Source organism: Homalodisca vitripennis, chromosome 5, assembly GCF_021130785.1.
Source record: "Homalodisca vitripennis isolate AUS2020 chromosome 5, UT_GWSS_2.1, whole genome shotgun sequence".
Lineage (NCBI taxonomy): Eukaryota > Metazoa > Arthropoda > Insecta > Hemiptera > Cicadellidae > Homalodisca > Homalodisca vitripennis.
Window position 1 is genome coordinate 47,852,984 of NC_060211.1, and position 26,378 is coordinate 47,879,361.

Genomic DNA, 26,378 nt, shown 5'->3' on the forward strand with positions numbered 1-26,378 from the left:
TTGTTGATTAAATATAACAATAAATATTGATTTTATTTGTAAAAACTTATAAACAGAGCAGAATAATAACTACTACCATGTTGTGACAACTTTATGGGTAGTGTTGACTCTTTCACCCATTCACTTAAGAGTTATAGAGAATTATATTTTATATCCAATACACGATTTTAGACCAACTTAAATGATGAATAGAACAAGTATTAGAATGTTTAATACCTTATCTGTTAAAAATACTAACATGACAATTATTATGAATAGTAATATATGAATATCAATTAGAAACCAATATCAATTGGTTTCTAAAACTATTATAAGTTTGAATAGCAAATATTCAATAGTAATGGTTGACTCTTAACCCTTCCCACGCAGCAAACGGATATATCCGTTAGGCCTAATTTTGTCCAAAACGCAGTAAACGGATATATCCTTCAAAGTCTATTTTGTGTTATTTAATAAATTGTAGTTGCTGTGGAATCCGCTAGAGTTCAAGGGAGTGTTGAATACTTGTTCCGAAAAGCAGATGTTACAGTTTGAACCTCATTGGCGCATCGCAGTGGTGGGAGGGCGTGGCTTTGTCCCTCGTGGCGTGATTTAGCCTCAGTCCGCGGCGAACCATTACACGGTAAACGGATATATCCCGGCACGGCATATTTTAGTGTTTAACGCTGTTTTGCCATATTTCCTTATTTACTGTTTGTGTTCCTGTTGTATTTAGCATTATATTATCTTTTTATTTTGTTATTACTTTATTTGTTGTGTCGTTATAGGCCTATGTTGTTCTATGCAATGGCGAATCCTGATGTTTTTGTGTAAAATTTGAAAATTTGTTATAAAATATAGGTGTCTGATTATTTTGTGATACTGCATTACTTTTTATTCCTAGTAGCCACCACTAACTAAGAAAAAAAATTAGAGTTGGTAAAATGAAAAAAAAAATTTTAAAGTTAATTACGCGTTATGAGTAAAAATTGAAAGATAAATTCTGCGTGGGAAGGGTTAAAATGTAACAATTAAAAGATTAAATAAAGTTAGTTGCACTTTCTTGTAGAGAATATTTTTGTTACATTTATATGATTTTATTACTCTAGTTGGAAACGTTGTTTGAAAGTAAAATATTATGGAAACAAAATTATTTGGCTGGTTCATTTTCTAATACATTTTCAAACTACAATATGTTTAGCAAAATTATTAAAATACAGTTTACTATTATGTATAAACATTATGAAATAATTAAATTATATAATTTATGTATAATAATAATTATTATAATAATAAATTCTTTATTAATATGAGAATGTGATAGCTCCCTTTATCACTTATTAATAAAAACTAATAATAATTCTATTTACATGTTAGAGAATGGAGAAAATAGTCATTTAAATTAAAAACTAACTAAACTAAATTAATTCCTATTTGATTTGTTGCATCTGCCTGCAGGGAATTGTCTTAGATTAATTTAATTTAACAATAAAAAAGATAATTATTTATTTAATTGAATTTAGTAGTGATGTAAGGTATGTTTTAACTAATGGGGATAAAATACTATTACATTGATAATAATTATTAGAGAACTTTAAACTTCTATTACATTTGATCGGCTAAAGTTCTTAGAAAACATCCCAAACACACTGCTTTTACCGAAACATTTCAAGTAAGTTTATCATATAAATTAAGTTAATATGATCAATTAAAACAGTATTGAGATATTTTAAATACCTAGTTTTGTATATTATATAAAAGCAGAATTTCGTAATTATGTCCAACAAGTATAAACTTATCACTCATATACTCTTCACCCTTCTGAACACAATATTAACAATGACTATTTTAAGGTAATAAACAAAAAGTACACAACATACAATTTCAGGCTGAACAGATGAACCACTGCCTCCAGCCAATAGAAACACTCAGCTCGAGCATACTGCCACCACACGCAAGACACCACCTAGCACTTTGGAGCATTAAACACCTCAAGTGCCGCACGATCACCAGCTATCTCTCCACATCTGCTTGGTCCTCAAAGGTGTTTTTCTTCTGTTTCCTCATGTAGACAAACTCCAGAGCCCACAAAAAGATGGTCAATGCGGTCAGACTGTTCATCACGTGGATGCACAAAATATAGTTGCCCGTCCTGTCTCTCAGGTAACCTGAACATAATTGAGATCTATTTAAAATTTCATTTTGAATAAACATTATATTGTATTAAACTGTCTAGTCGGTTTGATACTTCTTTGTTTGAAGGTTATTTTTGACAATGGAAGGATTGTGAAGGAAACAGGATTTTTCCGGACATTTGCCATAGTGTTTTGTATAGTTTTTATTAAGTGCATGTTTATAGAGTTAGTGAAGTTGACAAACAACATGTAGGTTGTGATTCCTGACTTAGGCGTGCCATAACGCTTTGGTAAGATTTGTTTATTTTAACCTAGTTTGTAATTATGTATTAGGTTAGTTCTTTACCTGAAGAAGAGGTCAGATTGCAGATCTCGAAACGTAGTGTTACTGATTTCTTGTTTCACTGAACGATGGCAAATGTCCGGAAAAATCCTGTTTCCTTCATGGTTTGATACTTTATAATTTTTTAGGAAAATAAATTAAAACTTCAGTTTAATACTCACAATTCCTTACAAAACAGTGAAATTATAATGCTCAGATGAATTTTCTTAAAACAATTAAAAACTATTTAATTACGTTTCTAAGACCACTTTTGTTAGTACAATAATAATATATACAGTAATAGTCTGAAAAGTATTAAAAAATATTAATTAATAATATAAAAATTTTTTAAATAGTAAGTTCTTTTACTCTTAAATTACTTCCCTATTAATTCAAACTTTGTTTGAGTGAGGCTCAAATGTTTCAAAAATAGCTTCAAAATTTCTTGCATCTTTACAAAATTTTAAGTAAATTTATACTGGCTAGTATGTATAGGTCAAATGTATGTTTAGGTCATCGTATTTTTTGCAGTTCAGTGTGAAAAATTAAACCAATGAGAATTATATTCACATACACAACTGATTTTTAACTAAACAGCTTTAATTAAGGGTATTGATAAGTTAAAGAGTCTAGGCCAGTAATTAGTACGAAATTACTCATCTTTAATAATACCATGTCGTTATGAAAACCTATTTGCTATAGTATGTTAGAGATTGAAAAAATCTAAAATTTTCTATTCTTCAAATCAATATAAGCCTTAAATAACTATAAAATGTAATTAATAAAAATTTTTGTAAACTTTATACTTGTATAAAAACCAATTAAAACTATCCATTTACCAATAAGTGGTCCCAACATCATGAGGAACAGTCCATGCATGATGTTCTGTAGCCCCTGGGCTGAGGGCAGCTTGTCCAGAGGCACGTAGTTGGGGATGACTAGAGGCATGAACACTGATCTCACCCCCTTACACGCTCCGAAGAATGCTACTACCACCATGACCCATGTGAAGTCATATGTCAGCGTCAACCCTAATTAATAACAGTAAACAAGATCACTTAGTTAGATAAGTTAGTGAAACAAACTTTATAAATATTTTTAATTGCACATCTTATATATTTAGTAAACAAATCCAAATACACTTTCTTAAAATGTTACTGTTCTTAAAAGAACAGAGAAACAAATTTGAGCTAGCGAATATATTTCAATTAAACTATCTTTGAATAAAAAGGGATTACTGACTTTGTTTTATAGAGGTACTAAGGTTACTGACTTTATACTGGATTTTTTTGCTAGGCAGTAAAGTTGCGTAATTATACATTTAATTGAACATGATACATACAGTATCTACTGTTATGATACACACATAACAGCATCAAGGAAAACATTACTTAAATTTAAAATCAAATTACGGAAGGAAATGTGCATTCATGTATAGTACGATACAAATCATAAAGTGTAAAATGAAAATTAACTTGAAAATACTTGCAGTAAACAGGGTAGTTTACTACCAGTGGCTACAAGTAGGTAAGATTCTTATCATAATACAAAAGTTTGCATGGCAATTATTGGCTTGTTTACTAGCTGAACTGTGAATAAGGTTATCTTATGTACAGCTCTGAGTTATAGTGGGTTATTGTTTCAAACAATGGATAACTGACTTATCAAGGTGTTTGTAATATTATATTTGAGTTGTAAAGGTGAAATTAACATCAGCTGTTATAAGGACTTCAAGAGATTTGAAAATAATCAAGTGGATCTTGAATTATTAAAAGTTAATTTATCAAGGTTTCAAATCTTGATCAAGGTTTCAAACCTTGATAACTCAACTTTAAAAAATTTAAGATCCTTCATAAACTAACTTTGTATAGTATATATATATATATATATATATATATATATATATATATATATATATACAAAACTTGATTGTATTATATATATTTCTATATCGGATCTAGAATTTAAAACTGTTAATATCTCATTATTTATTTTGTGAGTCCGAGTAATAAAAAAAGTTTGCTAAAAATATGTTAAATAGAGTCTTGATTAACTATGGATTTTCCATGATGAAATACACATTTCATCTGTAGAGTCAATCATAAACAAAAGTCAATATCTTAAGTCGGAGGACAAGAAGCAAAAGATTTTTGACGATACCCTAGAAGAAATTATTTGGTGTACTCACAAAATCGGCTGATGATGAGTCCGAAGAGGGCAAGTAAATACGCAAACCTAGCAGAGAGCTTGGTCTTGTTGATGATGAAAGGTGTGAAGAGCCGAGAGAGGATATCCGCAGCACCGACGACGGACTGGAGTATGGCTGTGGTGGTGGTATTGAACTGGTAGTCCCCTAAGATGAGTGGAAGCATGAGCGAAAAGTTCATGTCTGAGGCAAGGGCTATTGCCATACCCACACACATCGATAGGAACGCAGGATCCCGCAGGAGATCCAAGTCGAACGTGCGGACCACTTTTGTGTACCACCTCTCATTCACCTCCCTGCTGTAATCAAAGCACTTTGTAACCACTTGTATAAACTCAATAAAAAAGAATATTTTTTACAAGTTCATACTTAATTAAATCAATCAATCAGTTAATTTATTGTTTTAAGACTTTTTACAAGTATTAACAACGCCAGTATTGCAGCATAACGCCAAGTCTAGATATACTTATAAATATATATATACTTTCAATTACAGATAAACTATTACATTTCAAATTCATACATTTTTATAATTTGATAATATTTGTATTTTAAGGTGTAAAAAGAGTTGTTAAAAGAACACCAGCAATTAGTTAAAATAAATTACTTCAATTAAATGACAAATAAAAAATTAAAAACAATGGAATTTATCAACAAAACCAAAATTCGGCAATTAATAAGATATTTGTAAATAAAATAAAAATAACAACAGGTGGTTACAGACTAATTTCAATAACAAGAAAAAAGCAACTGTGAAGACTTGAGACAAACCACATCAATTCTCAAAAAGCAATTTGACTAACTCCTGAAGGCTGTAAAAAGGTTTAACCAGTAACCACCTATAAAGCTTATTTCTAAAAATTGAGTCAGGATACTTGTAAAAATGGTATTAATTTATTGATATTACATACCATTGAAATAAATTGAAATATTTATCATCATAATGAACATACTTGTAAAGAAGCATGCAAAGGCTTCTTGAAATATGAATATTAAAAATAATAAAACAATTTTAACTGTTAGCCTGTATATGCATTACTTGATCTTAATTATTGGAAATGTAACCAAAGTTAAAATTGATATCAATAATGTTTGTTCCTCATTTAGTGATTTGTATGAATTCATTTTGAAATTATTATAAAAATATTTAATGATTTAAAATGTTATCCTATCCAATTTGTTAAACCAATTAATTACCACTATTTATAAATAAATTACAACTGATTCTTCCATAAAACTTTTTGTTTCCTTAGTTTATTAAAATAATATTACAAGATACACAACAAAATTGTCCACAAAATATTATTTATTTAATTTATTAAGGTTATAAATTATTTATAACGACACTTTTTAACTATTTACTCAGCAGTATATAGTGAGTGTGTGACAATATTGAAACTAATCACAGTCAGGGTAAACGTTAACCAGAAATTCTACTAGTTAGTTTAACTGTTTACTCAGCAGTATATAATGAGTGTGTGACAATATTGAAACTAGTCACAGTCAGGGTAAACGTTAAACAGAAATTGTACTAGTTAGTTTAACTGTTTACTCAGCAGTATATAGTGAGTGTGTGACAATATTGAAACTAGTCACAGTCAGGGTAAACGTTAAACAGAAATTGTACTAGTTAGTTTAACTGTTTACTCAGCAGTATATAGTGAGTGTGTGACAATATTGAAACTAGTCACAGTCAGGGTAAACGTTAACAAGAAATTGTACTAGTTAGTTTCAGAAGTCAGAAGTCAGAATATTCTTTATTACAATTTCTTTAAGAAATGCAATGGTGTCAAAACAATACTGTATACAATATATGAGTAAATACATAAAATTGTAATACAATACATAACATCAAGTCCAGGTCGTTTGATAAAATTCATCCATGGAATAGATTGGATTGTCCAACAAGAGGTTCTTCAGTCTGTTCTTTAGTGTTGCCCCAGTTTCTTGTCTGAAGTCTTGTGGTAGGTGGTTGAGGATTTTCATACCGGCATATATTGGTTTTCTTGCATATAGAGAAGTTCGATGAGCTGGGAGGTTGAAACGGGTTGCATGTCTTGTATTATAGTTGTGAAGGGCTGATCCTTGAGCTGGTTGTTTGATTGATGCATAATGTGCCACCTCACAAATGTACATTGCATACACAGTCAAGATTTTAAGACTTTTAAAATGTTCTCGGCAGCTCTCCATAGGTTGTAGGCCTAGTATAGTTCTTAATGCTCTCTTTTGTAATATTAGTATCCTGTTCATATTGGTCTTGGTAGTACCACCCCATGCGGCTATGCCATACATTATGTGAGTTTCACAGAAAGCATGGTAAATGATTTTTGCTATTTCTGGAGTGCCAATTTGCGTCATTCTTCGAATTAAAAATATGCCAGTGTTCAACTTCCTGCATACACTGTCAATGTGGGCTGTCCAGGTAAAGGAACTGTCGATGGTAATGCCCAGGAAGCATGCAGTCTCTTCCACTTCCACCTCAGGTAATGCTGGTTCCTCCCTTCCTCTTCTACCAAACATGATTTGCTTTGTTTTTTGTGTGTTTATAACTAGGTAATTTTCGTGGCAGTATTGAGTGGCTAGGTTTGTAGCAATAAATGCGCTTATCTGAAGTGATTCTATACTTTCTTTGCCCAGCACAAGGGTGGTATCATCAGCGTACATTATTGGGGTACAGCTGTCTCTTAAATATGCTGGTAGGTCATTTGTGGTAAGGATGAAGAGAGCAGGGCCCAGAACAGAACCTTGGGGTACCCCTCTTGTTATTGGTAGAGGTGTTGAAAGAACTTTTTTGGTAGTACTCTTTTCTTGACACAGAAGCTCCACAAGCTGATGTCTATCAGCCAGATAGTTATGTACCCATTCTGCTGCTTTTGCCACAATACCAAGGGATTGTAACTTGGTGAGGATAAGGTCATGGCTGAGGCAATCAAAGGCCTTGCTATAATCTAGCATAATACCTGCTGCTATTCTGCCAGCTTCTATGTGGTCAACAGTCTCCTCAAGCAGACTTATTAAGGCCGTTGTTGTAGACTTATGTTTCCTAAAGCCATGTTGGTTAGGTGTCATCAACTCATTTTCGTTGCAGTGATCCAATAATCTTTTGAGGGCTATCTTCTCGAACAGTTTGGAAATTGTTGAAATTACTGATATTGGTCTGTAATTATTGACTTCCAGTTTATTTCCACCCTTATGTTTTGGATAAACTTTGGATTTTTTCAGCTGTTGGGGAAAAATTCCTTGTTGAAAAGATCTGTTAATTAAGTATGACAGAGGTTCAGATAGCTCCTCACAACAAAATTTCAATATCTTTGAGGATATTTCATCCAGACCAGCTGAATGAGTCGATTTCAGGGATTTTATTACATTTCGCACCTCTTCTACTGACGTGGGATGAAATACTTCAAGTTTACTGTTTGTAACAGGTACTAATGTAGGTAATACTGGTCTTGTATGGTTTTTGGTTTGTTTTCTTAAAGTGTTATCTGCTATATTAGTGAAGTATTCATTCAGGAAGTCTGCAATTTTCTGAGGGTCTTCAAGTTTTTTGTTATCAACAAGTAGTTCTAATTTTGAGTTATTGTCATTCTTCCCTGTCTTTTCGTCATTTATAACCTTCCATGTTGCTTTGGACTTGTCATGAGCTTGGTTGATGTAAGTCACTATGTGTTGCCTCTTCATGTCTCTCAGTTTAAAATCGTATGCTTTTTTCTTGATTGTCATGTTGGTTTTGTCTGTTACAGAGCCTGTTAGTTCAAATTTGTGCTGAGCCTCCAAAAAGTCCCTTTTAAGGCTTAGTGCTTCGTCATTTAAATAGTATTTTGGCTTGGCTTTTTTTCGAGATCTAATTTTCTTTTTAGGACATGCCATATCCAAGATAACATTCAGGGTCTTAGAAAAAGTATCATAAGCATCTTGTAGGTGGTGTACATTCCTGACATTGTCCCAGTTTTGCCCTTGTAAGAGAGATTTTAGCACTGCCATATTGTCATCATTGAACCTGCGTCTTGTAACAGAAACTGTTGGTTTTTCTTTTGTAGGGATGTTTAGGGTACACAGCTGAGCTCTGTGGTCAGAGAGTCCAGTTTGTAGTACTTCCACTTGTACAACAAGTTCCGAGCTATTTGTGCACACCCAATCAATAGAGGACTGTGTGGAGCTGGTAATCCTAGTAGCTTGCAGGGGTAGTCTTATGGTATTGAAACTTAATAGCATGTCATTAATTAGTTTGTTATCAGAGGTTTCCTTAAGCATATCAACATTTATGTCACCCATTATGATGAGAAATTTACTGTATGCTTTGGTGTCCGCTAAAAGTCTTGACATAATATTTTGAAAATCTTCAAGCTGTCCACTTGGAGACCTGTATGTGCCTAATATGTATAACTGCAGGTTGTTTACAGTTAAACGACACAGTTCTATCTCGCAAATTAACTCTTCACAAAAAGATGTTGTGTCTATGTGTTCTGTCATGACTTCTAGGGCACTTTTGATGTAAATTGCTACACCTCCTTTAGCATGGGTTTTCCTACAGAAGGCAGATAATAAAGTATAGTTTTGTAGCTTTATGTTTCTGAGCTCTTCTTCTTTTAGACCATGTTCGGTAAGTATGACAACACTAGGTGTAAGGACCTCAAGGTGGTGAGTTAGTCTTTCGATTTTGTTACGAAGACCATCGATATTTTGGTGAAGTACTGACATACTGTAGTTGTTGTTTTTATGAGAAGTGCTTCTGGTTTGACTTTTATTCAATTTTTGAATTTGCTTTCTTTTACTTGTCTTTGTTCTAAAAAATGGACTGTGTTTTGGTCTTGCAAAGCACCTGTAGGGGATGGGGGCATCTGTGACTGATTTTCGGTTGAAACGGACTGAGACTTATGGTTGGACTGTGATAGGTCATCACAAGCTCCAGTATAGCCATAGTGTTTCTTCATGTGCTCCATGTAGAATGTAATGTATTTTAGGAAGAATTGCTCATAATCTTCATCACTTTTCTTTAATTTTGAGTTTAGTGGTGGGGAGTTATTTAGCTTCATTTTTACGTCCAAGTTGGCAGGTTTTTGAAGTCCCAAAGTATTTGATTTACTGCCAGCTTTTGCCACTTGAAGGGAGACACTAAACATATTTGCTTTCTTGCCTTCGGTTGCTTGGAGAGCATATGCTCTTGCTTGAGTATTTAAATTGTTATTTTGTACCGAAGACTTGGCTCTCCATGTCCTTGTCCGTCCTGGCAGTTTTTTGTTTGCAGCTTTGGTCAATTCCTGAGGTCAGGTGTGGGCTGCATTCAGTCAAAAGTGTTTTTTCAGTTTTTCTTGGCAGGTTTGGCTGGTTCCTGAAGTCAAGTGTGGGTTATGTAACGGACGAGACGGGACTTGGGAATTAGATAATCAGAAAACTGTTGGCCGCAAAAAATCTGATTTTAATTTAATCTTTCACATTAATAATTATTACGATTACTATTCACATTCCCTAAACTGTACTTTTAAAATATATTAATAATTCATCAGCGAAACAGTAGGTTACGAATTTAAGATTTTAGAGGGAAGGGCAAACACGGAGCGACGCGTTACGTGCGAGTACCGGCGATCAACTCACCCCACGCACGTACTTTTTTCGCTACAAATTTTTTGTTAAAATGGCGGACTAGATCCGTACGGTGCTGCTCCCAAACGATTTACTTGGGCGTAACAGAGTCTAGAAACGACACAACTTGGCCAGACACAGGCTGGAGTCAGCAGAATCAGCAAATTCCTCAGCCAGCTGCAGCTAAAGCTGCCACGGGTATCGGGCTACTTCCGCTTAACAACTCAGTTGAGATCAAACTAGAATATTCCGAGCAACTATTACTTGGACTTATATCTTACTAAATAAAATATATAATAATCACTGTTCCTTATTTCCTTTTAATAATTTAGGTGACGGTTAGATATTTTGTAAGTAATAGTACTTACATTTTACTGTTAGGAACAATGAAGAATCGTTGGTTGGTAATACTACAATATAAATACTGTAGTACTTCACTGGTCAATAATAATATTGGACCTCACAGTGTCAAATGGTCAGGGGCTTTCTTAATGGGCCGTCACACACCCCTCACCCTTAGACCATGCTGTCCTCAGCATGAGGTAACATAAAACGGTAAGTCCAATGTTCTACAGGTGTCCCTTGTTTTTTTGTTTTTTTTTTTTTTTAATTGATTCAGGAATTTGTTTCAGCTAATCTCAACTGGTATTTAGATATTGAAATAGAAAAAAAGAAAAAAAATGTTGGATGTCCTTATCTGGACTCTCTTTCGAAGTTTAAATTTGTACTAACATATCTTGCTAAAAATCGATGGAAACTTGCAAACATACGTCGCTCGGGTGTGCCTCTCCCTTCACAGAAAGTCAATAAAACAAAAGCTTCAATTAATTCAAAAATAAACTTCAAAATTCAAGGTTGACTAACATACTCAGCAATAACAAATTTCGTTTCAGGAAACGAAATAAAATTTAACATAAATAATTAAAGTAACATGGTTGTTGAATAGTGACATCTATAATTAATACGCTCACAACAAGAAAGACACTCTAACACTAGGCAACCAAACATGTTTTAAACAACAACCCTTAGTGACACAACAACTATTTGCGGGATTATGGAGAAGGAGGAGATTGTTAATTTTAGTTTCCTACCCCTTTTTTTTTCTTTTTTTTTCCACCACAGTGGATTGTTAAGGTCCAATTATTACAAAAAAAGGTATTTAAGTGTGTCGATTAGGAAAATTTTAACCGCTACTTGCCCAGTATAGGTGAAGCCGCATGGGCTTTCACTCGGGGCCGCCGTAGGTCAGTCACCCCTTTAAAATTGAAACAGTTGTTAAGTCACAAGGTCTTACTACTAAAACGAGAATACATTTTAAGTTAAAAAATACCAATATACAAATTGACATATACACTGCCAGTAATAGCCAAAAACGAGGCAACTAAAATCCTTACAACAGAACCTAAAGTCGTTGGCATTGCCATACACCTAGTAGTGCCAAACAGTGTTCACTTGATATTTTCTTAATCTAGCATTTTGAAAACTAAATTTAGAGGCATGCATACGATTATCATAGCAAACACATTAAAACAGCAAGTACTATTTAGTTCACTTGAACAGCAAAAATTCACGAATTACAACCTATAGTTTCCTTAAACAATCATCTATATACTATTGGCGTTTGAGTATTATTCGTGAGCTAGTTTAAAATAATATTAAAAGTGCTTGCGTAACATTTTGGTAGGGCTGGCAACGGTTACAGCAGTTGTCTTGCTGATGGGGCCCGGGAGATCCCACAGCAAGGCATTTACCACAGTCTTAATTGCTGTGTGCTCATCATGTATTAATAATTTTAATAATTTATTTATTTTCTTTAGGCATCCACAGTCCAGTATTGGGAAGCGATGGGAATGGGTATATAAGGGGAAGGGGGTGCCGGCTTTACCTTTCTGTGGACACCAGATATCACTCATTGGATATTGATCATAATATTAATTTATGAAAAATTCTCCCTTACCAGCCTCCAACGAAACCCTACGACTACTCGGTTACACATTAATAATACAACGTTAAATTTTTTACAATGTTACAAATTTATACTATGACGAAACATGGCAAAATCTTGTTACTTACTAACTAAAACCCCTGTAAATGGTCCCAATATTAGAAAAAATTCGATTTTCCTGTTCAAGGCCTATGATAAGTGCACCATGGGTCGACCCTTGTAAGTTCACACGGAGACACATCAATCTCGAAACACTGTCGAAAGTTCCTCATTCAGGTTGAGCTCAACACAATATTAGAATTCACTTACGTTCGTAGGATCCTCATACGTCTGACACATACGTAACGGCTAGTACACACCAAGCTTGGATTTCGGTTATGCGATAATACCAGATCCTCCTGGCACGCACTCTCGTTCTGGTTGGTTACTCTCTCTAACGGTCTGCTCATCTGGGACAATCGACTTCCCAAGGTCTCTGAGTTCTGCATCGGTCCGGGTAGCTTCGGGGTGCCGTCGGCTACCTCTCAGGCTGGCACGGAGCAGATTGGCAACTCGTACTCGATATCTCAAACAGATAAAAACAACAATTAATAACACAGTAATCGTAGATCCACTCAATATGACCTGCTTAAACTATACGATGCTTAAAATGATTGACTCTGAGGTGCTGGAAAGTACTCTCTAAAGAATACTCCTTTACGCTTAGAGTGCCAAGTTGGTCGTCCAATGCTTGGAGGACCTTCAAAGTATCATTCACGTCCTGATTCAACAGTTTCGGTTTCTTCTTTACTATATATCCCATCTACTTCAGGAAAAGTTATCTTTCCAAAATCGCTCGAGTGCCAGGAGCTGCCGAAGAATCGGGCAGGCATCCTGTACCCGTCTGCAATCAGGTCACATCGATCCCGATTCGGAATTTCACCCACCCCTTTCAGAATGGTTGTGTACTAACGTTTAGACCAGCATCCCGTCTAAAGCAATTCAATACTACTTTTGGCTTCACCCGAGGTAGTATAGATCCATCGGGTTGGAGTTCTAATTAGGACTGGGGATTTCAGGCCGGATATCAACTTTCTAGTGCACAACGTAATTTTCTCTTTCAGCAAAAGTTCAATTGGACAATTTGGTCGTTGGTGTACATTAAATAATACTTCCGACAGAGGACACACTGTTAAAGGGCCGAAACTACACTCACTTCGGTAATGGTCAGATGAATAAACGGTATAGGTTTGTCTGTCCTTGCTAACTATTAATTTTTGGTCGTCTACTTCCCACTTCACCCATCTTTTTAGAGAAGGGTCAAAAACAGGATAAGTTATTATTACATTGAAAACTTCATACACTTGGTTATCATTTTTCAAGGGGAGCTTAATGAGTACTCTAAGCTGTGTTTCCGTAGCATACGATTTGATTATTGCAAATTTATAGAAGCTATGGAGGTTTTCTAACTTAACGTCTAAGAATAATTTTGCAGGTGGTGGTATCACCTGTTTTACAGATTTCAGGACCTCTAGGAACTGATGAGGGGGTAATAGGTTGCTAGTTCATCCTATTAGCAGCCAAGTCCTCTACAGCTTGGTGAAGTTGATTCATTCTTTGTACAGCAAGGTTAATGGCATCTTTAATTTCTGACAAGGCACAACTTAATTTTAAGTATTGGAAAAGAGTATTAAACAAACTTGAGAAAACGGATTCTGTTCTTGAGTTTTGAGCCATGTTGTCATGCATCACTTGGTGATTACGCTTTCAAGATGTAAATCATTTTATTTATTTACCCTCGAATGGTTTAAAATTTCTAAGTGCATGTTATCTAAGACAGTTAATTGATCTTTTGTGTCATGATAAATTTCATCATTCCTTATATTGGCATCATCTATTTTACTATTCATAACTTCCAAATCGCTATCGATTACAGTTCCAAACAAGAATTTTAGTACATGACCACCGGCATCAAACAGACCGCGCTTCTTTTGGGTACGCGGCAGCAGAGTGACCAAGTCACTCGTTTTGCCAACGTAGTCGGTCACCATCTTTTGTAGTCCATAATATTCGTATCTGAAACTGGTTTCAAGGTCATGCACTATGGTATGTAAGCTGTTGTTTTGCGAGAGAAGATTTTTGGAAAAAACTCATCATACTGACCTCTTACCTTCACCAAGATTATACTTAGATTTCTGTTTTCCTCTTCCACGTCCTGTCAGGTTGTACTGGAGCACCACAGTCCAGTAGCTGTCTGTAAGTAAAACGTCCCCTTCTTTCTCGAATATGACACCCTGGTGGAAAGCAGAGGACACCTTCCAGGATCAACAAAACGCCTAAAAGGCCTACAACAGAACATCTATGATTTCATGTGACACGATCAAATTCGATATCCACCTTTTCCCAGGCTATGTAGCGAGCACTACTCCCAACTATTCCAAAGCTCTTCAAAAGTCTAACAAAGTCACCCCATCTCGCGGTTCTTTCTTACTCCGTTTTGGGCGTCCGATACTTGCAGGCCCGGCTACTGCTACCGGGGCTTGGGTTTCATCGTCACCCTTTACATCTCCGTTTAAGTTCTGCAGACCACTATCATCTACCTCTTCATCACTGGAACTATTCTCGTTTTGCTTTTCTTTCTGCGGCGGTCGAAGGACGCGGACGTTCCTTATAAGGTTTGATACGGTTCACGTGCACGACGACCTCTCGCTTTCGTATTCGAAGAACAACATTTAGAGGTGATACCACTCTAACTATGGGATATGGTCCTTTCCATAGTTTTGATAATTTCTTTACACGATGCCGTCCTATACTGGGTACATGCAATAATACAAACTGCCCTTCGCGGAATTCGGTTTGATTTAGCTTTCTTATCATACTGACTTTCATTACGGCCTCGGGCTCTGGCTTTAAGCACTGCAGTTTCCTTGTAAGCTTTCCTGTAGTTTCTCCCGGAGTGCTTCGATATGATTGTCATATATATCTGTCTCATCCGTAATCTTCAGATCCGCTTCCATAGGAACCTCCATTTTCCGACCAAAGATTAACTCATACGGAGAATACCAGTACTCTCATGAGATTGGGAGTTATAGGCCATGGTGACATAAGGCAAGTATTCATCCCAATTGGTCTGGTTTCCGGTTAACAAAATGACTCAACATTCTCATCACAGTGGAATGGACCCGCTCCAGTCTGCCATTACTCTGAGGATGAAAACCAGTAGTTTGGATTTTTCGAACGTGCAGAAATTTGCATAAGTCTTTAATTAAGCCGGATGTAAAGTTAGCTCCTTGATCGGTAACTAAGGCCTTTGGCACGCCAAACTTGGTTATCACCCTCTGCACTAGTGCTCGAGCAACACTTTCGGTGGTCTGATCTGGCAGTGGAACAAACTCACAGTATCTGGAAAAAGTGATCCATAACACTGAGAATATAAACGTTGCGGGATTCGCTAATGGGCAGAGGACCAACTATATCTGCCGCTATCACTTCGAAGGGCTCCTGGGGTTCGTTGAAGACGTCACCCAGGGGCGCTTTCGCTTTACCGTAATTCGTTCGTTGGTTACAGCTACGACATGTCCTGACGTAATTCATAACGTCTCTTTCCATACCTCTCCACCAGAACTTCTGTTTTCACCCGGTCTAGTGTTTTTGCCACTGCGGCGTGTCCAGCTGTGGGCAAATCATGATTGATCCTAATTATCTCCTGGACTAAGGAAGTTTGGTACTACAATTTTCTTTTCACCTGAGCTCAAACGGTACAGTACCTTCTCCGGGCTCATCCGGAAGTTCTTGGCTTGTCTCAGACCCTGAACTACGGGATCTTCGCGTTGACGTGTTCTAATTAACTCAAGGTCAACGACAGGGAGCACTTCCTGTTTAACCGCTCGCACTGCGCGACTTAGCCCATCCGCGTTAGTGTGTTTTTTTCCGGCTTTATGTTCTACCGTGAAATCAAACTCAGCTAGTCGCAACGACCATCTCATCAGCCTACTGCTAGGGTCCTTCAGCGACATCATCCACTTTAGAGCGGAGTGATCGGTGATTACTTTGAAAGGACGCCCCAACAAGTAGCATCTGAAAATATTTTGTACTCCAGACTAGACTAAGTAATTCGCGCTCGGTTGTCGAGTAGTTCTTCTCGGCTGGGAATAATGTTCTAGAACAGTACGCTACGGGGTGTTCCCGGCCATCTATCTCCTGTGAGAGGACTGCTCCTAAGGCAACAGTACTCGCGTCTGTCGCTTAATATGAACGGCTTGGTAAAGTCAGGGTATATCAACACAGGGGCAGATATTAGTTTTGTCTTTAAGAGATCAAAAAGCCTCCTGACATTCTGGTGTCCACACAAATTCGCTATCCTGTTTGGTCAACTTCGAATAGTGGACGTCCAATGGTGGCAAAACCGTCAATGAAACGCCGATAATAGCCAGCCAAACCTAGGAAAGAGCGCACGTCCTTCACCGTAGTGGGCACAGGGAAGTCCCTTACAGCCGATACCTTTTCCAGGATCGGGTTCAAACACCTTTCTTAGTGATTACATGACCAAGATAGCTGACTTCATTGACCACAAAAATTACATTTACTAAGTTGTACTGTCAGGTTCACATTTTGTAATTTCGATAGCACTTCACGAAGGGCTTCCAGGTGTGAAGGCAAGTCCCTGGAAAACAAAATTATGTCATCCAAGTAGACAAGGCATTTCTCACCTTTCAAGCCCATTAACACTGAGTCCATTAGTCTTTGGAAAGTGGCCGGAGCCGTGTTTAGTCCAAATGGCATACGCTGATACTCATAATGTCCGCCGGGAACATTGAATGCTGTTTTTGGTCGGCTATCTTCGTCAACTCGAATCTGGTGATACCCAGACCGGAGATCTAACGTCGTGAACATCTGGCACCCGCCAAGTGAGTCAAGTGTTTCTGTGATGTTCGGGAGGGGGTACACGTCAGGGGTGGTCACCGCATTAAGTCCTCTGTAGTCGACACAAAACCTTAATTTAGGGGTACCGTCGGGAGATTTCTTAGGCACAAGTACTACAGGCGATGCCCACTCGCTCTGACTAGGAACAATGAATACCTTTGTTTAGTTGATCTTTAACTAATTCGTCAAGTGTGGCCTTCTGATGGTATGGTACGCGATACGCTTTTTTGTAAATAGGGGCTGCATTCCCGGTTCGTATGACATGTGTCACTGCCGAAGTACAACCCAGAGGTTGGTCCTTCACTGTGAGCAAGAACATTTTTGAATCCCATGAGAGTGGACTTCACAAGGTCTCGCTCGTGACTTGGCAGATGCCTAAGCTTCTCGTCCAAGCACGCCTCTAAGTCGGACTCGTCAGAACGACTCACCATGCCTACTCTTGCCTGTGGCCTTTTGTAGCTATGAAGTGCTATGTCGCGCACAACAGTGGCCAATTTCACTTTACCCTGTTGGTTCAGATGCAACCCGTGCTTTGTGTACATGTTATGGCTCAATTTTCCTTGAGGTCTAGAAATTCAATCCTACCCTGTTGAATTTTATCTCTATTTTTAGCTAAATTTTGAATGATGGATTTAAGAATTCCGTTGGCATCTCCACGTTCGGATTTGAGGTCTTGATCATAGCGGTCAAATATCGACAGAACAGTTACACTCGCTTTTCCACTTCACCGGAAAATTTTCAAATGCTTGTTTCAGGGTTAACGGGTAAGGGCGCACACTTGTCAACATCGTTTGTTCCCCCTATCAAGATCACCGTGTCGTTCTCGGTCAATGTTATCAATAGTACTACCAAATTTCGAGGTTACTTGTTTTAGTTTTCATTGGGCATGAAAAAGACTTCTACATCAAAATTTCTAGGTAGTCTTTCGGATAGTATTTCCTGGAGTCCACGACCATGACTGTCTGCTAAAACTAGTAGTTTTTTGTCGCACAGGATTTCCTCCCTCCACTGGGTTTGAAATCTCTGTCGAGCGTTCCTAACTTCAAGTTCTTGGGTAGAGTTAACCTCCTCAGCACTTGCGTTTACGGTCTTGACCCAACAGCGGTTTTTTCCTTTTACCTTTGTCAGGGTTCGAGCAAGATAAACACCGTGCATGATAAAGTCAGGGGGTTCAATCACAACGTCCTTTCCTTCTAAGTCGTCGGAACCGGTGGCACATCGGTTAGTCTTCACTTGGATAATCTTTTCACACCGGGGCGGAATTTTCACATCGCTACAGCAGTACACATAACGTTGCTGTTTTGGAGGTGCACAGCTAGCTGAGGGACGGTTAGGATCCGGCACGGCCTCCCCTTTCTTTATCCGATTTAACCAAATGTCTCCACCATACAACCGAAGTAGACCATGTTCAACATTTATTTCTCCGTTTCCTTTGCCCAAAATATCGCAACCAAGTACGGCTAGGTATCCCTTAGGGAGGTTCCCAACCACAAAATTTCCTACCACTTTCAACGCCCGGTTTCATTTTTAAAGTCAACTCTTGTCGCCCGTAAGTTTTCAATGTCCTACCAGAAATACCTTTCAAAATTACGTCTGGTTTGGTGAGCTCAGCGGATGAGGCTCCTCTTTTTTACGAGGGAAACCTGCGCTCCAGTGTCAATTAGGACCTTTCCCTCTGCATCTTCTATCTTACCGATGGCTACAAGTTCATCTACCACATCTCGAATCTCGGGGACGGTCCTGACCTGCTTCTCAGTAGTGCAGTTCTTACGAGTCGTACACATATTTAGGTTCACCTTAGTAGGTAGCTGCGAAACAGCTTCCTTTAATTCCGGGGCTTCGTGTCGGTGGATCCACTTACCCCGCTCCCGTTTCCCGAATGAGGTCTTTTAGAGTCTAGTCGAACTCTACAATCTTTCTGTATGTGGCCTGCCTTGTTGCAACGCCAGCACGTTATTCGACTAGAGCGCTCCTCTCTTTTATTCCTGCAGTCCCCGAGAGATGTGGCCTTTCATATGGCAATTAAAACATGTAAATATCTGAGGTATTGGCTGCCTGCAACACCTTGCGTTCAGGCGTGGGACGGGCATTTGCCCCGAGTCGGCCCGCGAGGAGGGAGGAGGATATGCTAAGTCTGGTTCGAGTACACCCACGTTAGACGCTACCGCACGCGTGGTGATGGACCTCAAGCGTCCCGCTTCTGCCTTTCTACCCATCACTCTCCAGTTGTTCAAGAGAGGTAACATCGAAAAGAGCAAGCCGGTCTTGCAGCTGGGGATGTAAGTTATGCAATATTTGCCTAAGCTTTACTTCTTCCACTACGGGTGTTGACAAGCGACTGTACAACCCCTCCATCGCAGCGATAAATAAGTCAATGGGTTCCGTTTTCGGCTTGGACTCGATTGAATATCTCTTGCTGTAGGTATATGTCATGGTCAGGATGTTGGAAGACCAGTTTTCATATCCCTACACAGCTGTTCCCAGTTTCTGAGACGTCCTATCGTAGATCGATACCACGTTAGGGCAGGTCCCGTGAACAAATCCACTGCCCCGAATCAAACAGTTCGGTTTGTGGTGACCCCTCGAGCTCTGCGCAGTTCTTCTGCTCTCTGCAGAAACGCCCTACGCTCTGTGATTGGCCGTCAAATTGTAAGCCCCATTTATACACAGGCACTCCTCTACTATGTGCGGATGACGTTAAGTTAAAATTTTGTTTGCGGTGTGATCGCGATGGTTTGAATCTATTTGTCGAGCAAGTGCACCGACAGTGATGTGGCTTGTTGCCTCTGGAGGCGAGTGCACATCCGCATTTTTGGGCCGCGGGGTCTGCTCGGCTGCTGAATTTTCAGCTTCGGCGTTTGCCGCGTCTTTCTTGGCTTCGGCCGCGTCACACAGTTCTTTGGTCTTATCCATTAACACCTCATGACGTTTTGCGATACTTTTGTCACCCAATGCGCCTATTGGTATACGTCCCGCCCTTTTAAATAGTTATGCCACATCCTGGCTTGAAGACGCTGACCTTCAGTGTCTGTATAGTCCCCCTCATATTCATTCGCGGAGGCAGCCAATGACTTATATTTATCTTCACAGGCCTCCAGTTCCTCATCTACATTTAAGGAAGCTAAGACAGCCTGATCAATAGGCGTACCTGCCTTAACACACTTCGTCAGCCGTTTTCTTAAATCCTCAGCCGTACCGGAAGTAGGCTGTCCTCGGATTTTCAATTCATATTGATTCTCTTCCTTTTTCAAGAGATACGCGTTCATAGTGTATGCCAATACTAAATTCCAAAGGGAAATGAAAATTCCATACACTAACTCAACTCTTCAAATAATTTCAAAAATTGTCACGTTCAATTAAATCAATTAAATTTTTTTTTTAATTACTCGTCATTAAATCATACCCTCACGCAATATCTCTTCAAATGTCTAACTAATCATCACAGTTATACGCCTAAGTCCACGTAGCGTTTAATATTTTTAATTTAAAAGTCGATAAATTTAGTTCCTGATTTATGAATAAACTTTTTAGTCAATAACAAGTTTTAATATTGAATTAGTCACTAAGCTATTCCTCACACCGCCATAGGCACCCTACCGTAATCAGTAAAGTCCAAAAATTTCGACTAAGTCCTTAGCTCAAAATATCGAATTTAAATCCCGAAATTATCATAGAATAGCTAGTTATCACTTATTGAATCGGTAACCGTTTCAATTCTAATTTTGCTTTGATTCTACTACTTATGTTGTAAGTTCATACTATCAATCAATAATAATAATAAATAATCAATAATTAGTTAATTTTTATAGTATGTCAAATGCGCTGGCGTCTTTTGACCTGACATGGAAAATTAGCCACATGCGACTCTATATTTTTCAGAGTCGATGTCTCAAGTTATTATTATTCTATTTATTTTAATTTGACATTAAATTCAATCAATCAATTATAATTAATTATCAGCCATTTTTCAATGACGCCCAGACGGCTTCCAACGCACTTTAACACACTAGGTATGGTTATTCTAATTATTAGTTTATACTAATACTAGGTTAGTTTAAAAGCTTCTATTGTATGTTTAAACAGGTTAAGTTATAATTAGAATACTGTTAAACTAAGAATAAGTAGCAGTTAACGTGGACTGTTAGGCTTCACTGCCTTTATGATAGCCTGAACTGATGCCTAGATCAATGCATCACTATTAAATTTAAATACGTCTTCCAAAATATGCTTTAATTTAAATCGATAATATATTACCAGATTTATTTTCAAATTTCAACTAATTGATTAATATCTGTGCCCTTCCTCTAAAAATATACAAAATAAATTTTGAATAGAAGAAACTATTAATTAATCTGCTAGCTGATTATTATTGCTAGCTTAGGTTAAGCGTAATAGATTATTTTTACTTACTGGAATCGCTGATGATCCGCAGTCCCATCTCCACAGGGTTTCTCAGCTCCGTAGGACTCGCAGAAACGTGGAAACAATTCAATCACGGACTTTTGAACCGCACCTTCACACCTGACACCACTTGTAACGGACGAGACGGGACTTGGGAATTAGATAATCAGAAAACTGTTGGCCGCAAAAATCTGATTTTAATTTAATCTTTCACATTAATAATTATTACGATACTATTCACATTCCCTAAACTGTACTTTTAAAATATATTAATAATTCATCAGCGAAACAGTAGGTTACGAATTTAAGATTTTAGAGGGAAGGGCCAAACACGGAGCGACGCGTTACGTGCGAGTACCGGCGATCAACTCACCCCACGCACGTACTTTTTCGCTACAAATTTTTGTTAAAATGGCGGACTAGACCTCCGTACGGTGCTGCTCCCAAACGATTTACTTGGGCGTAACAGAGTCTAGAAACGACACAACTTGGCCAGACACAGGCTGGAGTCAGCAGAATCAGCAAATTCCTCAGCCAGCTGCAGCTAAAGCTGCCACGGGTATCGGGCTACTTCCGCTTAACAACTCAGTTGAGATCAACTAGAATATTCCGAGCAACTATTACTTGGACTTATATCTTACTAAATAAATATATAATAATCACTGTTCCTTAATTTCCTTTTAATAATTTAGGTGACGGTAGATATTTTGTAAGTAATAGTAACTTACATTTTACTGTTAGGAACAATGAAGAATCGTTGGTTGGTAATACTACAATATAAATACTGTAGTACTTCACTGGTCAATAATAATATTGACCTCACAGTGTCAAATGGTCAGGGGCTTTCTTAATGGCCGTCACAGTTACATTCTGTTAAAACATTCTTCAGTTTTTGATGGCAGGTTTGGCTGGCTCCTGAAGTCAAGTGTGGGTTACAGTCTGTCAAGGGGCTCTTCAGTTTTTGTTGGCAGGTTTGGCTGACTCCTGAAGTCAAGTGTGGGTTACAGTCTGTCAAGGGGTTCTTCAGTTTTTGTTGGCAGGTTTGGCTGGCTCCTGAAGTCAAGTGTGGGTTACAGTCTATCAAAGGGTTCTCCAGTTTTTGTTTGCAGGTTTGGCTGGCTCCTGAAGTCAAGTTTGGGTTACAGTCTATCAAAGGGTTCTCCAGTTTTTGTTTGCAGGTTTGGCTGGCTCCTGAAGTCAGGTGTGAGTTACATTCTGTCAAGGTTTTAAACAGTTTTTCATTGCAGGTTTGGCTGTCTCCTGAAGTTAAAGTATTAATAGCTAGGTTATTAATAGCTATCTCTATCCGATCAAGTTTTGTTTTGATACCTGACATTTCAAGTAGGAGGGATGAGGGACTATCTTTAATTATTTCGGTAGGAGGGGAAGTTTGCGTCATAGAATCTTGAAAAGTGGCAGACTTAGTTTCTTGATTTTCAGTTTTCTTTTGCAGTGTTGAGATAGTTTTTTCAAGCTCCGCTATTCTTTTTACATAGCCATCAATAAGTTGACTTAGTTTTAGGTCATGTTCCTCATAGATAAATTGCGCTTCTTGGCGAAGTTTTTTCTCTTTAGTGAGTTGAGCTTCAACGTCTGCATTTAGCTGTAAAAGGTTTTCTATTTTGTCTATGTATTTCTTTTCTTCATTTTCTATTTCTTCAAATCTTTCCTCCATGATGCTCAGTTTGGTCTTTAGCTTGAGTGTTTCTTCTTTTAAGAGTTCATTTTCTTCTACTAACGCTGATCCTATTTTTGCAGCCATTTCTAGTTTATCCTCTTGACTGTTCGAATTTTCTAGAAAATTATTTTCAATTAAGTTAATTTTTAGTTCTTGGATGGTATCAGAGCTATTGAAAGAGAGTGATTCAGGTAATACTTGTTCGGATAGGTGAGGCTGATTTTCTGCTCTGCAATTTATGCATTGCCATTTCCCAATTTCCTGGGAAGTCCATTTTTTCAGGTTCTTTTCTATGACATTTTGACATCCTGCATGGTACCAATTTTTGCAAGAACTTGTACATTTTATACCTGAAAATCTAACTCCAATGCCACAGTTACCGCATGGATATTTTGTGGGCATTTTTGTGTACAGTAGTAAGAAAGATATGAGTAACAAAAATGAATTATTTTTGAAAGAGAAGTTCAAGTTATGGTAAAGCAAACAGTTTCATTGGTGGCCATGCAATGAATAGCGAGCAGATGTCTGAGGTCAGTTATCAGCAGACACACAGTCAGCAGGTGAGGTTACTGCTCTCGTCTGCTTGACACACTTGCTCTAGCTGTCTGTCTGTCTCCTATTGGTCTACTGGTGTAGTGTTGGAAGTTGACGTATCTAGCAGCATTGAGTTGGTTATGACGTCACACCAGATTTGGTGATTTTTAATAGTGTTAATTACTTTATAAAATATATTAAAATTTGTCTCTTTAGTTTCTCAGAAATCCTAGATGGTAATGGGAGTTCAGTTCATTTGAAAATATTACTGTCACAATCTGGATTGTTAAAATGAAATGTGCTTACTTCAAAAAATTAGGTCAGCTTGTGGCAAGTGTTTTAATAAGTTAAGTATTTCACTTATCTTGTGTTGTAAGTGATAAGTTTTTTAGTGTATGGACTCACAGTACTCCAGGTAAGGTGCTGATTAGAGGTTATTTGTTGATTGAACCTAAAACCATCACTATTTTACTGTTTCTTGAGAGCACTTTTACTGAGAATGTTGGCAGTCAGCCATGTTTTATGTGTATCAGCAATAGTTTAACATCCTATAGTTTAACTGTTTACTCAGCAGTATATAGTGAGTGTGTGACAATATTGAAACTAGTCACATTCAGGGTAAACGTTAACCAGAAATTGTACTAGTTAGTTTAACTGTTTACTCAGCAGTATATAGTGAGTGTGTGACAATATTGAAATTAGTCACATTCAGGGTAAACGTTAAACAGAAATTGTACTAGTTAGTTTAACTGTTTACTCAGCAGTATATAGTGAGTGTGTGACAATATTGAAATTAGTCACATTCAGGGTAAACGTTAAACAGAAATTGTACTAGTTAGTTTAACTGTTTACTCAGCAGTATATAGTGAGTGTGTGACAATATTGAAATTAGTCACATTCAGGGTAAACGTTAAACAGAAATTGTACTAGTTAGTTTAACTGTTTACTCAGCAGTATATAGTGAGTGTGTGACAATATTGAAATTAGTCACATTCAGGCTAAACTTTCAACAGAAATTGTACCTATAAAAAAAAACAGATAAATTGTACTAGTTAGTTTAACTGTTTACTCAGCAGTATATAGTAAGTGTGTGACAATATTGAAATTAGTCACATCAGGGTAAAACGTTAAACAGAAATTGTACTAGTTAGTTTAACTGTTTACTCAGCAGTTATATAGAGAGTGTGTGTGACAATATTGAAACTAGTACACAGTCAGGGTAAACGTTAAACAGAAATTGTACTTGTTAGTTTAACTGTTTACTCAGCAGTAATATAGTGAGTGTGTGACAATATTGAAACTAGTCACAGTCAGGTAAACGTTAAACAGAAATGTACTACTTAGTTTAACTGTTTCCTCAGCAGTATATAGTTGAGTGTGTGACAATATTGAAACTAGTCACAGTCAGGGTAAACGTTAAACAGAAATTGTCCACTAGTTAGTTTAACTGTTTACTCAGCAGTATATAGTGAGCTGTGTGACAATATTGAAACTAGTCACAGTCAGGGTATAACCGTTAACCAGGAAATTGTACTATTTAGTTTAACTGTTTACTCAGCAGTATATAGTGAGTGTGTGACAATAATTGAAACTAGTCCATAGTAAGGGTAAATGTTAACCAGAAATTGTACTACTTATTTTTTGTTTAATTGTGTTTCCTCAGCAGTATATAGTGTTGTGTGACAATAGTTGAAACTAGTCACAGTCAGGGTAAACGTTAACCAGAAATTGTACTACTTAGTTTAATTGTTTCCTCAGCAGTAAGTATAGTTAGTGTGTGACAATAATTTGAAACTAGTCACAGTCAGCGGTAAACGTTTACAAACAGAAAATTGTACTACTATAGTTTAATTGTTTCCTCAGCAGTATAAAGTGAGTGTGTGACAATATTGAAACTAGTCACAGTCAGGGTAAACGTTAAACAGAAATTGTACTAGTTATGTTTTAAATGTTTACACAGCAGTATATAGTGAAGTGGTGTGTGACAATATTGAAACTAGTCAACAGTCAGGTAAACGTATAAACAGAAATTATACCACTTAGTTTAACTGTTTTCTCAGCAGTATATAGTGAGTGTGTGACAATATTGAAACTAGTCACACAGTCAGGGTAAACGTTTAACCAGAAATTGTACTAGTTAGTTTAAGTGTTTACTCAGTCAGTATATAGTGAGTGTGTGACAATATTGAAACTAGTCACAGTCAGGGTAAACGTTAAACAGGAAATTGTACTAGTTAGTTTAAAACTGTTTACTCACAGTATATAGTGGAGTGTGTTGGACAATATTGAAACTAGTCAACAAGTCCTCAGGGGTAAACGTTAAAACAGAATTGTACTAGTTCAGTTTAACTGTTTAACTCAGCAGTATATAGTGAGTGTGTGTGTGACAATATTGAAACTAGTCACAGTCAGGGTAAACGTTAAACCAGGAAATTGTACTAGTTAGTTTAAACTGTTTACTCAGCAGTATATATGAGTGTGTGACATATATTGAAACTACGTCACAGTCAGGGTAAACGTTAAACAGACAATCTGAACTTACTAGTTAGTTTAACTGTTTACTCAGCAGTATAATAGTGAAGTTGCGACAATATTGAAACTAGTCACAGTCAGGGTAAACGTTAAACAGAAATTTGTACTAGTTAGTTTATTTAACTGTTTACTCAGCAGTATATAGTGAGTGTGCGACAATA

At 37.3% G+C, this 26,378-nt stretch overlaps 1 protein-coding gene across 3 annotated transcripts in view; it reads right to left on the minus strand.

Moving 5' to 3' along the window:
• Positions 1-1,168: 1,168 nt before the first annotated feature.
• The window catches only part of LOC124362111 (monocarboxylate transporter 6-like), a 53,851-nt gene continuing 28,641 nt past the window's right edge, over positions 1,169-26,378 (minus strand). For 2 of the 3 annotated variants that reach the window (XM_046816308.1, XM_046816307.1), the window contains exons 9-11: positions 4,625-4,941; positions 3,276-3,467; positions 1,170-2,147 (exon numbers count right to left, since the gene is read on the minus strand). In XM_046816308.1, the coding sequence (XP_046672264.1) occupies positions 1,993-2,147; positions 3,276-3,467; positions 4,625-4,941 (664 nt within the window). In that variant the 3' untranslated portion in view covers positions 1,170-1,992. Of the gene's footprint in view, positions 2,148-3,275; positions 3,468-4,624; positions 4,942-26,378 lie in introns of all 3 variants that reach the window. The other variant, XM_046816309.1, reaches the window with a different exon arrangement.